The sequence below is a fragment of the Choloepus didactylus genome, chromosome 6 (genome assembly GCF_015220235.1).
Source record: "Choloepus didactylus isolate mChoDid1 chromosome 6, mChoDid1.pri, whole genome shotgun sequence".
Taxonomy (NCBI): domain Eukaryota; kingdom Metazoa; phylum Chordata; class Mammalia; order Pilosa; family Megalonychidae; genus Choloepus; species Choloepus didactylus.
In genome coordinates, this window is record NC_051312.1 from 73,017,027 (window position 1) to 73,030,690 (window position 13,664).

A 13,664-nucleotide genomic window follows, 5' to 3' on the forward strand; every position below is an offset into this window, starting at 1 on the left:
GCAGGGGCCTCTAAGCTCCTTTGGAGAGAAAACAGGAGAGCCCTATGTGTGGGAAAAGGCCTGGCTTGCAGGGAAGTGAGGAGAGAGGGAACAGACCAGGAACCCAGGATGCTAGTCCAGGCTTTGTTTCTTAGTCTCAGTGTCACCTTGGGGGAAGTCCTTGCTTCTCTCTGAGCCTCAGTTTACTTATCTGTAAAATAAGGTTAGGTATAGGTCAAGCCGACTCACCATTTTCAAAAGTCTGGGCATCTTCAGCTCTGTTGTGGAAAGGGGTGGACACGGATGCTTTAGAGTTGGGGCAGGAAGTAAGTGCTATCCAGAGTCTTCGCCTTCGGCCTAGAGATGTGACAGGGTGGGCTTTCTAGCTCAAGCTTGCGCCCTTACCAGCTGACAGGGTCGGGCTAAGGAGTTGTTCTCGGGACCTCTTGTAATGCGGTAGGGCGGAGCATGGGCCAGTGTTAGGGTCTGCGGAAGAGCCCACTCATCCCGCATCTCCTTAGCCTTCCCATATGAGTACTAGTCTCGGTGGTTGGCGTCTGTGGGCAACCAGGCAGCTACGGGCCGCGCTGCGGCGACCGCGGGGGAGACTGCAGCTCGCGGGGCCCTAAGAGCATCACGTCATCCTTTCCGCGAGGCGCCCTCCCCCTCCCCGACGGCGCCTGCGCAGGCGCAGCGGGAGCTGGGGCCGCGGTGGGGGCTCGCCTCGGCGCTTTCCTCCCTTTTCCAGGCTCGCTCCGGCCACAGGGCTTTCGGCTGGCGGCGGCGGCGGCGGCGGCGGAGGCCGCGCGGAGGGGAAGGCGTACAGGATGTGGTGTGGGGCGGCCTGGTGCCCCCCCGCCCCGTCACGGCAGGCGCGGCGGCCGCTGGAACCCTGCCAGCGCCGGGGGCGGCGGCCTGAGCCGCGGTAGCGGCGGCAGGAGGGGCGGCCTGAGGGCAGGCGGGCGCCCGGGTGCGGGGGCTCCGCGCCGCTCGCACGGCGGATTTCGGCCCCGGCGCCATGAGTAGCAGCGGCGGCGGCGGAGGGGGCTCGGCGCCCAGTCGTTTCGCCGACTACTTTGTCATCTGCGGGTTGGACACTGAGACCGGACTGGAGCCGGACGAGCTGTCGGGTGAGTGCGCACAGAGCCTGGGTAGCTTCCCTGTACCCGCTGTGGCGGGAGACTCCCGAGGCACCCCCGCCCGCCTGCCTCCCCCCCCTCCCCGCGCGCTTTGTCCCGGGACCCGGCCCGGGGTCCTTCCGAAGGACCCGGGGCGGGCGCGGGGGAAGCGGGTACTGGGCTGAAGGAGGGGAAGCGAATGAGGGGCTCTGAGCTGTGAGGAAGGGATCCTCTGCACTGTGGGCTAGTCGTCTGGGACGAGGAAGAGGGGAGGGTGGTATGTTCTTAGTCTGGTTGAGTAATTTAGGTCGAAATAAAGAGAATCCTGTCCTCGACCACACATTAGGGAGGGAAGAAGACATCCCATGTCCTAGTGAAAGTTCCACCCAGACTTTAAAACTACAACAACAACAACAACAACAACAAAAACGCAAAATAAAAACTTAGTGAGTTTGTCTGGTTTCTTCCCAGGAAGCCTGTGATAACAGTTCCTCAAAACCGTTATAATTCAGCCCTGGGCTGGGCCCTCTGGGTTTTCCTACAGATAACAGCTCTGGTCATCAGAATGGGACATGAAGTGAATTTGGGTCGCATGAAGAAGAGTGGGAACTCCCCTGGCACCAGAAAGGGCTTGTGCCTTGAGGCCATGCCTTTTTAAGAAAAGTAGTTTATATCCTTTATGAAGCCAGGGCCATTTTGTAAATAAAAGGCAGTAGGCTATGAAGAGCCTGGGTTGTGTTGGGATGCTTCTCAAGTAACATTTCAGAGAGAGTATAGTAGGGAAGCCAAGATGGGGTCCTGACCAGATTTGGCACAGTTTTCAGAAAGGTGTCAGCATTGTAAAATCCCTTTGTGAATTCCACAGCACTGTCATTGGAGCCTTTGAATCACACCAGTTTTGAAAGTTTTTGTTGGGAGTGTCCCATTGTGAGCGGGGGTTTGTTGTGTTGTACTTTAAAGTACAGCCTTCCTGATTTGATGAGGGAAAATCCTTTCCACTTTTTGTCATGATGTGTTCACTGTTGAGTGTCTCTTCTAAAAGTGATTATTCTGTTCACTAATTTTACTGTGCTTCAGAGATGAAGGACAATTTTTTTTGGTCACCAGAAAAATTGCAGTTTTTTTATGAAAAAAAAATAAGGTGTACACTTCAGATGACAAACATAGACTGTCTTTTTTAAAAAAAGTGACAAATTGATGATTTAACAATACCAGAGAAAATATACTAATTCCTCAAATAGTCACTAGAGAAAAAAATCGTGAAGCAATAATATAATTAATACTAGGCCTTTTGACAGTGCAGCTTTATTGTTTCAAGGCTTTTTTAGGTCTTCAAATTCATATAATACAGATGTTAGTTTTTCATGAATGTTTCATATGTATTAAATAGTTGGCTTTATGATGTGGTTGTTGGAATTCAGATTAAGGTATTGTTCAAGGTATTAGAGCTGAAAGGAACTCAGAGATGAAAATAAGGCCCCAAAATGACAGTAGGGAGTACATCTTGCTAGTTAATAGCCTGACTCTTGGCCCACTGCTCTTCTCACAACACTGAACTGTATCTCTTTGGCCAGACACTAAACCGCACCTTATTGGTTTTTAGAGAACATTAACATGTTGATAAAGGTTAAAAATAAAACTGTTCTCAATAAAAAAACTTTAAGGTAGTGGATTAAACCAATATTTTTATGCTGTGCTTTTGAGTCTGTTAAATTGTATAGATGTTTGATTTTAGAAAATAAAGAGAATAATTTGCAGATGATTATGCATAAGAATGAAGCTAGAAAGTGACTGTTAGTGAGAGCAGTTGTCTGTTATTGACCATCTCTGTGACTGGGAGCAAGTTATGTAACTTTGCCAGGGTCCTCATCTATAAAGAAAGAGAATGTAAATAAAAAGCATCTCACCAAGTAGATCCTCAAAAAAGTTAATTCTCTTTTAATGATTACCTTAATTATCTGGCTTTTCAGCAAGCTTATACTATATCCCCATGAAAGTTAAGAAAGGGAGATTAATGGTGTAAAATGTGTAAATATGGATTTTTTTTTTCTTTTTTAGTGTAGTTGCAGTGGTGGATTTCCAAGACCATTTATCCAATGATGAATTGTTAGAATAGGCACTGTTTTGTTTTTTTGTTTTTGTTTTTAATAACCTTCTTTTCATTTCTGGTGTATTAGTAGGGGACTCTGGGCTACCCAGAGGGAATCATTGAATAAAACAACACTCTCCAGGGTGCATTTTCTATTTAGCCTACCTTATAGTTCCAAAACTGATGATGTCATAGTAAGTGAAACTACAGGAAATTGTGAATTGCACCTAGGTTCTCCTGGGAGGTACTGAGGAGTCTATGTTCTCTCCAAGCAAATTAAATTATATATCTCAGATAGCTTCTCTATACTCTTTAAAAATGACTCCAGAATGAACAAATCAAGGTGCTTAGTGTTCTTTTGATTTTGTGGAGAAGGATTAAGATTCATTCGTCTCTGTTTACAACAAATAGCATAGAATGTAGACAAAGATCAGTGGATTTTGTAGAAGTCTCTTTGTGTCAGCTCTTACTTTTTCTTGCAGGCTCAAGCACTTAGGCAAGTCATGCAGCTATTTGTTATGCAAGGAACTGAGGAAATTGTTAATTTTGTTTTCTTTTCTAGTTAGTGGAGAAAGTACTTTGGATTGGAAGGAGAGGAAGGTATTCTATGGGCAAGGCACACATCTAGACAAAGTTGGAAGAACAGGATCAGCAAAGTGAATTGGGCTGTGATTACTTGAGCTTGTCACTTAGATGAGCAAATATAGACGAACTGCTTCTGATTTGTTTTCCATGGCCCTTCCTGAGTGAGGAGGCATATGGTGGCAGAGTCCAGTCCCTCTTTCCCTCTTTCTACCACTTCTGGGTGGGTATCCCGTGCATTTTCATTTTCCTTGTTTCTTCTTAAGGTAGAGGTGATGCCTTACCAAGTGACTACAGGGGAAGGAGTTATAAGGTGGTATTCCTGAGTCTGTTTACTCTATCTCTGCCTGAAAGTTGAGGTTCCAGAATATTTGTGACCTATTTCTTACCTTAGAATCTTTAAGTCCTCTGAACTTAACAGCACACAGCCTTGAGTTGTTACGTCTCCTAGGTTCTTCCATCCGTTACTCCAGTTTCCCTAGGTTCTGGGCAGAGTCCCTTGCCAAGAATTGAAGAAAAGGAGCTGCGGGCTGGGGCTGGAGACATGGACAGATGGGAAACAGTACACTGTCCTGTATGAGAACCTACTTAGAACACTGAGAATACACTGAAGTGTATTAACTTCACTATTGGGAAAGAGAAAAAATGCTGACTATCCAGGAAAGTCAGAGGATTGGTTGGGTGATACTACAAAGTCCTTAGAACCTCAAAATCATGGAATGTCAAACATGGAGGAAATCTTAGAGATTTTGTAACCTTCTGATATTATAGATGAAGAAACTGAGGCCATGAGAAAGTTGGAGCACATTTGTATTTGTCTCTGTTGCCACATTTCATTCTTCTGTCTTTTCTGCCACTTATGTGATGCTTTGCATGTTTTGCAGTAATAGGGTGAGCACAGAGAGTGAGGAAAATACTTGTTTGACAGTGGCAGGAACAAACTTTATGGCAGTTTCTCCTAGTGCAGGTTTGTTTCAGGTCAAGAAAGCATGCTATATGTGATTATCATGAAGGTTATCTTAATTCTTTTAAAAACTTTGTTTTTATATAATTTCACACTGAAAGAAACACTGACAGGAGTAGTGCAAAGAATCCCTGTGTATGCCCTTTATCCGGATTCACCAGTTGTTAAAATTTTATCTTATCATTTATTTGTATGTATACTTTCTCTCTCTTGCCATACGTATGTGTATGTATATATCAACTCAGCTTTATTGACATATAATTCACATGCCATACAATTCATACAGTTCACCTGTTTAAAGTGTACAGTTCAGTGGTTTTTAGTATATTCACAGAATTGTGCAATCATTGCCACAATTTTAGAGTACATTCCTTACCTCCCCCACCTCAGCCCCCACAAAAACCCATACCCATTAGCAGTCACTTTCCTTTTCTTTCCAGTTCCCCATAGCAGCCCTAGGCAATCACTATTTTCTCTGTCTCTGTAGGTTTGCCTGTTTTGGACATTTCATATGTAAATGGAATCATATTATATGTGATCTTTTGTGTCTGGCTTATTTTACTTCGTATAACGCTTTCCAAGTTCATCCACGTTATACCATGCATCAGTATGTCATTTCTTTTTTTTTCTCTTTAAGTTCAGAGCAGTTTTTTAGTTGCATATATTCAAAATGGCTTTCTCGACAATGTCTCTGGGCTTCTGTCTTCGTTCCTGTTTCTCAGCTCCTGTGCGTTCTTGCTTCTTTCTCCCAAGGTATTTCTCTCTAAGCATCTGGGGTTCCTCTCTTAGCTTCTTTGGGGCAAACTCTGGGATTCATTTCTTAGCTTAGCATCTCCAGATGTTCTGTTTGCATCTTCACGTGTCTCCAAGCGTCAGCAGCTGTGCTGGCTCTTGAGCTCTCTTAAGTACCCCAGTGAACTAATCAAGACCCCCCCTGAATTGGCAGGGCCACGCCTCCATGGAAACAATCCAATCAAATGTCCCACCCTGATCAAAAGACTAGTAAGTCTGCTCCCCCAAGATTGCATTAAAGAACGTGGCTTTTGTGGGGACATAATAGATTCAAACCAGCAGATACACATGAGGGAACCTACATGTTTACATATGTATATATAAATGTTTTATGTACCTGCTGGATATGGCATAGGGTTCAGTGAGAGAGAGAAAGCCTTGCCTTTCAGAAACTGGTAACTTATTGTGGACTTCAGTGATTTAACACCTGCTGTCATTGTCATATTTTCAGATTTATCTCTTCAAAGTGAGGCAGATTTTCGTTAAATATCTGTGTTCCAGATGTTCTGTGGTGGCTAATTTTAGTTTAGAATATATAAAACCCTGGGCTGGGACTACTCAGCAGTGTCCTGGCATGGTGGAGATTGAGAGCATGTGCCAACTCCTAGGCTACTTTTAGTATGCTTCCAAAGGGATCACATATGCCTCTAGGAAATAAGATGGGAACAGTTATAGTTTAGACCATCAAGTTTCTTAAATATTATATATAAGATATTTGATTGTCATCCATGGGATCTTATAAAACCAGACTAGTAATTTGTTTGTTCTTTAGTGTGATGGGTTTGTCAGGTCATGCTTTTCCTAGGCCATCTCTATACACATGGATAAACTACCTGAGTAGTGCTTTCATGGAGTGCTGAGAGGCCTGAGTGGTGAGGTCTGTGGAGGTTCATTTCATTCAGCTTCATTCATCTCTGAGTATGGGATTCCTTGATTTCTAATCTAGTCCCAATTGGCAAAACATGATATGAATATGCATTCGTTTATATTGGTCACAAAATAAAAAAAAAAGTCAGAGCTAGAAATCAGAGATAGTCCAGCCACTCCTTTTTTTTGAAAAGCTTTTTATTGTAGTTACAAATATACAACTCACAATTTCCCATTTTAACCATATTCAAGTGTATAATTTAGTGGTATTAATTACATTCACAATACTGTTCTATCGTCACTGATATCCATTACCTCTACTTTTTTCATTACCTTCAATAGAAACTCTACACCTATTAAACTGTAATCCAGGCCCCCCAAACCCCCCATCCCCACCTTCCTGGCCCCTGGTAGCCTATAAACTATTATCTGTCTCTGTTAAGTTTGCTTCTTCTAGGTGTTTCGTATAAGCAAGATCATCCAATATTTTTCTTTTTGTGTCTGGTTTATTTCACTCAACATGCTGTCTTCAAGATTCACCCTTGAAGAAGTGCATCAGAACTTTGTTCCTTTTTACGTCAGCTACTACTTTTGACAAATGGTAATGATTAATATTTGTATATGATTTTAGATTTTTACTGTGTAGTTTTAAATAGTTTTTAATTTTTTCAGCTTCACATGATAAAATTTTTTGTCCAGTGTCATGCAGCATGTTAGAAAAAGCTGTTAGAATCCAGATCTGCTGCCTGCTGCCTCATCATTGATGAGATTTTAAAAATTTATTTATCAATATAATAAACCTGAAACCATGGCTTAATCACTGAATAGCAGAGCTGTGGCCTGGCCTCTTTAATTCAGTCCCTAACTCACCTTGCAGTAGAGGAGCTGTGTCATGAGAGAACCAGGTCACTCCATTTCTCAAATGTAGTTAAGGCTGGTTTTTTTTGTTTTTTGTTTTTTTCCTTTTTCTCTCCTCTTATCGGTTCTGGAAACATTTTTCTTAGACCAGAAAGTTACTAGGACTTTGATGCTGATCAAAAATGGTGAGTTCTTTGCCTAATGTGTTCAGATTACCAATTCCTGAGACACTGGGATTTCAAAGAGAGAGTTTATTGCTAGGCACGAAGCAGGAGATCAGATGGCCTATTGGCCTAAAAATCTGTCTCCCTGAACTGCAGTAGTTCTGATAGTCTTACAGTATCAAGATTGGCAGGTTTTAGGATAATGAGCACAGTGAATCCAGATGATGTAGTTAGAGGTGATCTAATTATTGAGCATAATCAGATGGATTACATGCTTAGTCACGGAATGTATGTAAGAAAATGGTGGCCTTATTATGATGGTGGGCATGATTTTTTAATATAATTAGGTGACATATCAGGTGGGTCCATTTTGGTTAGATCCAGTTTTAGTTATCAAGATAACTTTGGAATTGGGGTGGGTTAGTTCTGGGCTGACCCAAGGCCCTTCATTAGTAAATATTAGGGGCAGTCTTTAGTGATCATAAGACTCTAAAGTTGAAAAATTGGATAAAATGGGTACTAGTGAAAGTCAGTCACAAGGTTTCTATCATTACAAGGGCACAAGATAAAGGCTATGCAATCATTTTTGAAGATCAAGGCAGCTGGATTGCAGTTCAGAGATTTCAGGTATTTCCCTCTGTCTACTCTAATATACCAGAAAGTAAAAAAGGAGTATCTGTATAATGATTCAGTAATCATAATCATCCCTTAAATCCTAACTTATCGATTACACTTTGCTTCTAAGCAGCTCTTTTTTTTTAAAAAAATTCAATTTTACTGAGATTATTCACATAACATATGTATTAGTTAGGAATCTCTAGGGAAACAGAATCAACAAGAGATATCTATAAATATAAGATTTATAAACGTGTCTCATGCAACTGTGGGTATGCATGAGTTCAAATTCCATAGGGCAGGCAGCAAACTGGCAAATCCAATGAAGATGTTCGTTGAACTCCTCAGGCCACAAACTGGCAACTTGGACGAATGTGTTCGATGAACTCCTCAGGAAACGCTTCGCTGGTCAGCCGAAAAAGAAGTGAAGGTCCTCTCTTTGTCTCGCTTAAAAGTCTTCAATGAAGGATTAAATTTAGTTGACTGCATTCTCTCTTTCTGGAAGACACATCCTTCATTGAGGTCATCAGTCACATCTGTAGCCAATTGACTGATGATTTAATAAACCAGCTTGTTGGTTTATTAACCAGCCACAAATGTCCTCGCAGCAATGGTTAGGCCAGTGCTTGCTTGACCAGACAGTTGGGTACCATCACCTGGCCAAGTTGACACATGAACCTAACCATTACACCATACAATCATCCAAAGTACAATCAGTTGTTCATGGTACCATTATATACTTGTGCATTCATCACAATTTTTTTTTTTTCAATTTTAGAACATTTTCATTACTCCAGAAAAGAAATAAAAATGAAAAAGAAAACTTGAATCCTCTCATACGCTAACCCCCCACTCCATTATTGACTCATAGTATTGGTATAGTACATTTGTTACTGTTGATGAAGGAATATTAAAATATTACTAACTGTAGTACATAGTTTGCAATAGGTACATTTTTTCCCCTATATACCTGTCTAATATTAACTTCTAGTTATAGTGTCATACATTTGTTCTAGCTCATGAAAGAAATTTCTAATATTTGTACAGTTAATCACAGACATTGACTATCACAAGTTTCACTGTTTTATACATTCCCATGTTTTAATTTTCAATTTTCCTTCTGGTGACATACATCACTCTAAACTTCCCCTTTCTACCACATTCACACACCATTCAGCACTGTTATTTATTCTCACAATAATGTGCTACCATCACCCCTGTACATTTCCAAACACTTAAGTTCAACCCAGTTAAACATTCTGCTTGTACTAAGCAACCGCTCCCCATTCTTTAGCCTCATTTTATATCCTGGTAACCTATATTTCATGTCTATGAGTTTACATATAATTAGTTCATATCAGTAAAATCATACAATATTTTTCCTTTTGTATCTGACTTATTTCACTCAACATAATGTCCTCAAGGTTCATCCATCAACCCGTTTTTTTTTAAAGATGGTTTTGTTCACACACCATACATTCCTTCCTAAGTAAACAATTGATGGTTCCCTGTATAATCATGCAGTTATGCATTCACCACCACCACTCTGTCTGTATAAAGACATTTCCCTTTCTTCCCAAAGAAAGAGGAAGAGTCAAAAAAGGTAGAAAGACAAAAGAAAGGAAAAAAAAAGATAGCTAAAAAAAGAAAAGATAAAATTAAAGTACAATAAAAAAGTCAGACATCACCAATGCCAAGAATCCCATAACCTTCCCTTATATCCTCCTCTTATAGGCATTTAGCTTTGGTATATTGCCTTTGTTACATTAAAGGAAACATAATACAATGCTTCTGTTAACTGTAGACTCTAGTTTGCATTGATTGTATTTTTTCCCCAATACCAGCCCATTTTTATTGCCTTGCAAGGTTGACATTCATTTATTCTACCTCATGTAAAAACATATTTGTACATTTTATCACAATCATTGACCACTCTAGGTTTCACTAATTTCTACAGTCCCAGTCTTTATCTTCCCTCTTTCCTCTGGTGTCCCACATGCCCCTAACCTTCCTTTTTCAATGATACTCACAGTCATTGTTATTCAGTGTACTTACATTATTGTGCTACCAGCACCCAAAATTGTGTTCCAAACCTTTCACTCCTGTCTTTTCCTATCTGTCCATAATGCTCCCTTTAGTATTTCCTGTAGAGCAGGTATCTTGTTCACAAACTCTGTCATTGTCTGTTTGTCAGAGAATATTTTAAACTCTCCCTCATTTGAAGGGCAGTTTTGCCAGATATAGAGTTCTTGCTTGGTGCTTTTTCTCTTTCAGTATCTTAAATATATCACACCACTGCCTTCTTGCCTCCATGGTTTCTACTGAGAAATCCACATATAGTCTTATCAAGCTTCCCTTGTATGTGATGGATCACTTTTCTCTTGCTCCTTTCAGGATTCTCTCTGTTTTTGACATTTGATAATCTGATTATTAAGGGTCTTGGCATAGATCTATTCAGATCTATTCTGTTTGGGGTACACTGTGCTTCTTGGATCTGTAATGTTATGTCTTTCATAAGAGATGGGAAATTTTCATTGATTATTTCCTACATTATTGCTTCCGCCCCCTTTTCCTTCTCTTCTCCTTCTGGGACACCCATGACGTGTACATTCATGCGCTTCATGTTGTCATTCAGTTCCCTGGGACATTGTTCATATTTTTCCATTCTTTTCCCTATCTGTTCTTTTGTGTGTAGAATTTCAGGTGTCTTGTTCTCTAGTTCCTGAATGTTTTCTTCTTCCTCTTGAAATCTGTTGTTGTATGTCTCCATTGTGTTTTACATCTCTTGTGTTGTGCCTTTCATTTCCAAAGGTTCTGGCAGTTGTTTTTCAGACTTTTGAGTTCTTCCTTATGTTTACCCAGTGTTTTCTTTATGTCCTTCATCTCTTTTGCCTTATCTTCCCTCAACTTGTTGAATTGGTTTAGCATATTTATTTGAAGATCTTTAATTAGTTGTTTCAATTCCTATATCTCAGTTGAAGTGTAAGTTTTTTCCTTTGACTGGGCCATATCTTCATTTTTCCTAGTGTGATTTGTAGTTTTGTGTCATCTAGGCATCTGGTTTCCTTGATAACCCCAATCAGATTTTCCCAGACCAGAATGGGCTCAGGTCTCAGGAGGGGGCTATATTCAGAATCAGGTTTCCCCGAGGGTGTGTCTTGGAAGATAAACAGACTTTCCTGTGAGGCCTCTAGCCACTGTGCTTTCCCTAACCTGCCCAGTAGTTGTTACCTGTCAGTCAGTCAGTCCCCACTGGTGTAAAGATGTGTGGTCCCTTTAATTCTCAGCTTAAGTTGTTTCTGGTTTGATTGTTCGTTTTCCCTCAGGCCCTGGGGTCTGAGTTCCGAAGGGATGGGCAAGCACTTGAGCTGGGCCCCACCTCCCTTCTCTTAGGGAAGATACATCCTCTTGGGAGTTCCCTTCTGCACTTGAATTACGCCTTTGACTCTCTGACTCTGTTAGCTCTACCCCTGCCTTGGTCAGCGAGCCAAGAATTGAAAATGTCTGAGGCTTTCTCCACTGCACCACTCAGATCAAGAGAGGAAAAAAGGGGGAAAGAAACCCTCTTTTCAGAGCCAGTCCCTGGCCCCGCGGTTTTGCCTGTCAGCCAGAATTAATACCTGGTCTTCTGTGCTCCTTTCCTTGGGGCACAGCCGTTTTCTCCAGTATTCTAAGCTCAGCCATCTCCAAAAGCCTCTCAGATTTTTTCTTCTGTCAGCCACACCTCCTCTCCACTGGGAGCAACCTCAGGGTACTTTGTTGCTTGGTAGCGGTTTGTCTATGTTTGTAGCTTGTATTCAGCAGCCCCCATTTGTTAATTAGAACCTCGGTTGGAGCTAGGTTGAGCTATACTCACTTGCTACCGGGAGGGACTGCTGCTTTCACCCACAGCAATGTTTTTCACCTTAGCCTGCTGTGAGGGGAGGGGGCTCCTGGCGCAGTTCCGCAGTTTTGCTTATGGCTTTTATCCTGCGATCTCAGCCATTCCACCCATTCCAGGCTGGTGTACGATGTGTGAACAGTCACGGTTGTCCCCTAGCAGTTGTTCCAGACTGCTTACTAGTTGTTCCTGGTTGTTTACTAGTTGCTCTAGAGGACTAACTAAATTCCACACCTCTCTATGCTGCCATCTTGCCCTGCCTCCTAAGCAGCTCTTTTTTTTGTGACTGTTTCAGGATGTTTTATATTTTTACATGATGACTATTTTCTTTGGAAAAAACAATGATTTTTATCTACTAACCTTCAAAATCCCTCAATGTAGCCTGCAGCTTGCATCTTTTACAGTTTTAGTTTGGGGGCTGGCTGGGACTTCTGATTTACTATATTTTACAATGAAAGGATATGGGAAGTGACAGGGAAACTTTCCCAATTTTTGAAGGTAGGAAGATAGAGGAATAAATGATTTAGAAATAGTAATCATAGGCCACAATTTACAAGATAAAAAATGGATAAACCCAATTTGCAACAAACTATATCCATTTTTGATATACCACATTAGATACTTTGCAGAAATGTGAAAGGACTCGGTCCTTTTCTTAATTGCATCATCCTTGATGCCCTTTCCTTGTGTGTGTTTGTTGCTTTAGAATGGCCCCCTAAAAATGTTTTAGCCTAGTTAGGAAGATAGGTATTAATTTTGGACTGTATTGTTACATTGTTGACGAAAATCAGAGATTTTATTTTGGGTAAATTAGGTGTCTCATAAACCTTTTTGTTTCCCCCAGATTTTTTGTCAGTGACCATTAAAAAAAAACTTCTTAATTTTTTTCCTCATTGTAAAAGGCATAGGACATTATAAAAAGTCAAACATTACATATCTATAATATATAGGTAATATATTATAACATGTAAATTCTTATCCCCGAGTTAGCTAGTCAGATTTCTTAGCTTTGTTAGAAGACTGTACATTATACAGTAGGTGCTTGACAAAGGTTTGTTGTATTAATTGTAGAAAGATAGAGGCTGCCTATTCTGATTTTCGAAGAATTATATGTAACAGTGTTTTTTCTAATATAAGGCATAGCACTTAACTTTTAGAACTTAATAAAACCAAACTTCCACAACTTTTCAAAGTGCTGAGTAAGTGAAGAATTTGGGTTGTGAAGAAGAGAATAACAAGAACTGTAATTGTATTCCTTTATTCAAGAAACTGAGGACCAGATTCAGACTTAAAGCTAAGATGGTGATGTAGAAGCATTTTTTACTTGTATTAGTCAGGGTTCTCCAGTGAAACAGAACCGATAGGATATGTGTGTGCGTGCGCGCGTATGAATAAATAGTTTTATTATAAGGGGTTGGCTCCTGTGTGACCTTGGATACTAGGAAGTCTGAACTCTGTAGGGCAAGCTGCAAGCTGGAAATGCTGTTAACAGTGAAGCTCAAGTCCTTAGTCTGAGTTCCTTGGGGCAAGTGGGCTGGCTGGAAATTCCAGCAGGAACCAAGGCTGAAGTTGAGTGGAATTCCTCTTCTGACCTCTGAAATCCTCAATTCTGGCTTTCAGGACCTTCGGCTGATTAGATGAGTAGACTCCCCACGTTAGTGTGGGCAGTCTCCTTTGTTATTTGTAGATGCAATAAACTGCTTATAGATGCAAATCTCATCTCAGAATACCCTCACATTAACAAATAGATGAGTGC

The 13,664-nt window shown here is 41.1% G+C and overlaps 1 protein-coding gene across 2 annotated transcripts in view; it reads left to right on the forward strand.

Moving 5' to 3' along the window:
* The first annotated feature begins 753 nt into the window (after positions 1-753).
* Positions 754-13,664, forward strand: part of DENND5A (DENN domain containing 5A) — a 150,077-nt gene continuing 137,166 nt past the window's right edge. Inside the window, exon 1 of one of the 2 annotated variants that reach the window (XM_037840027.1) lies at positions 754-1,109. In XM_037840027.1, coding sequence (XP_037695955.1) covers positions 998-1,109 — 112 coding nt within the window. In that variant the 5' untranslated portion in view covers positions 754-997. The remainder of the gene's footprint in view (positions 1,110-13,664) is intronic. The other variant, XM_037840026.1, reaches the window with a different exon arrangement.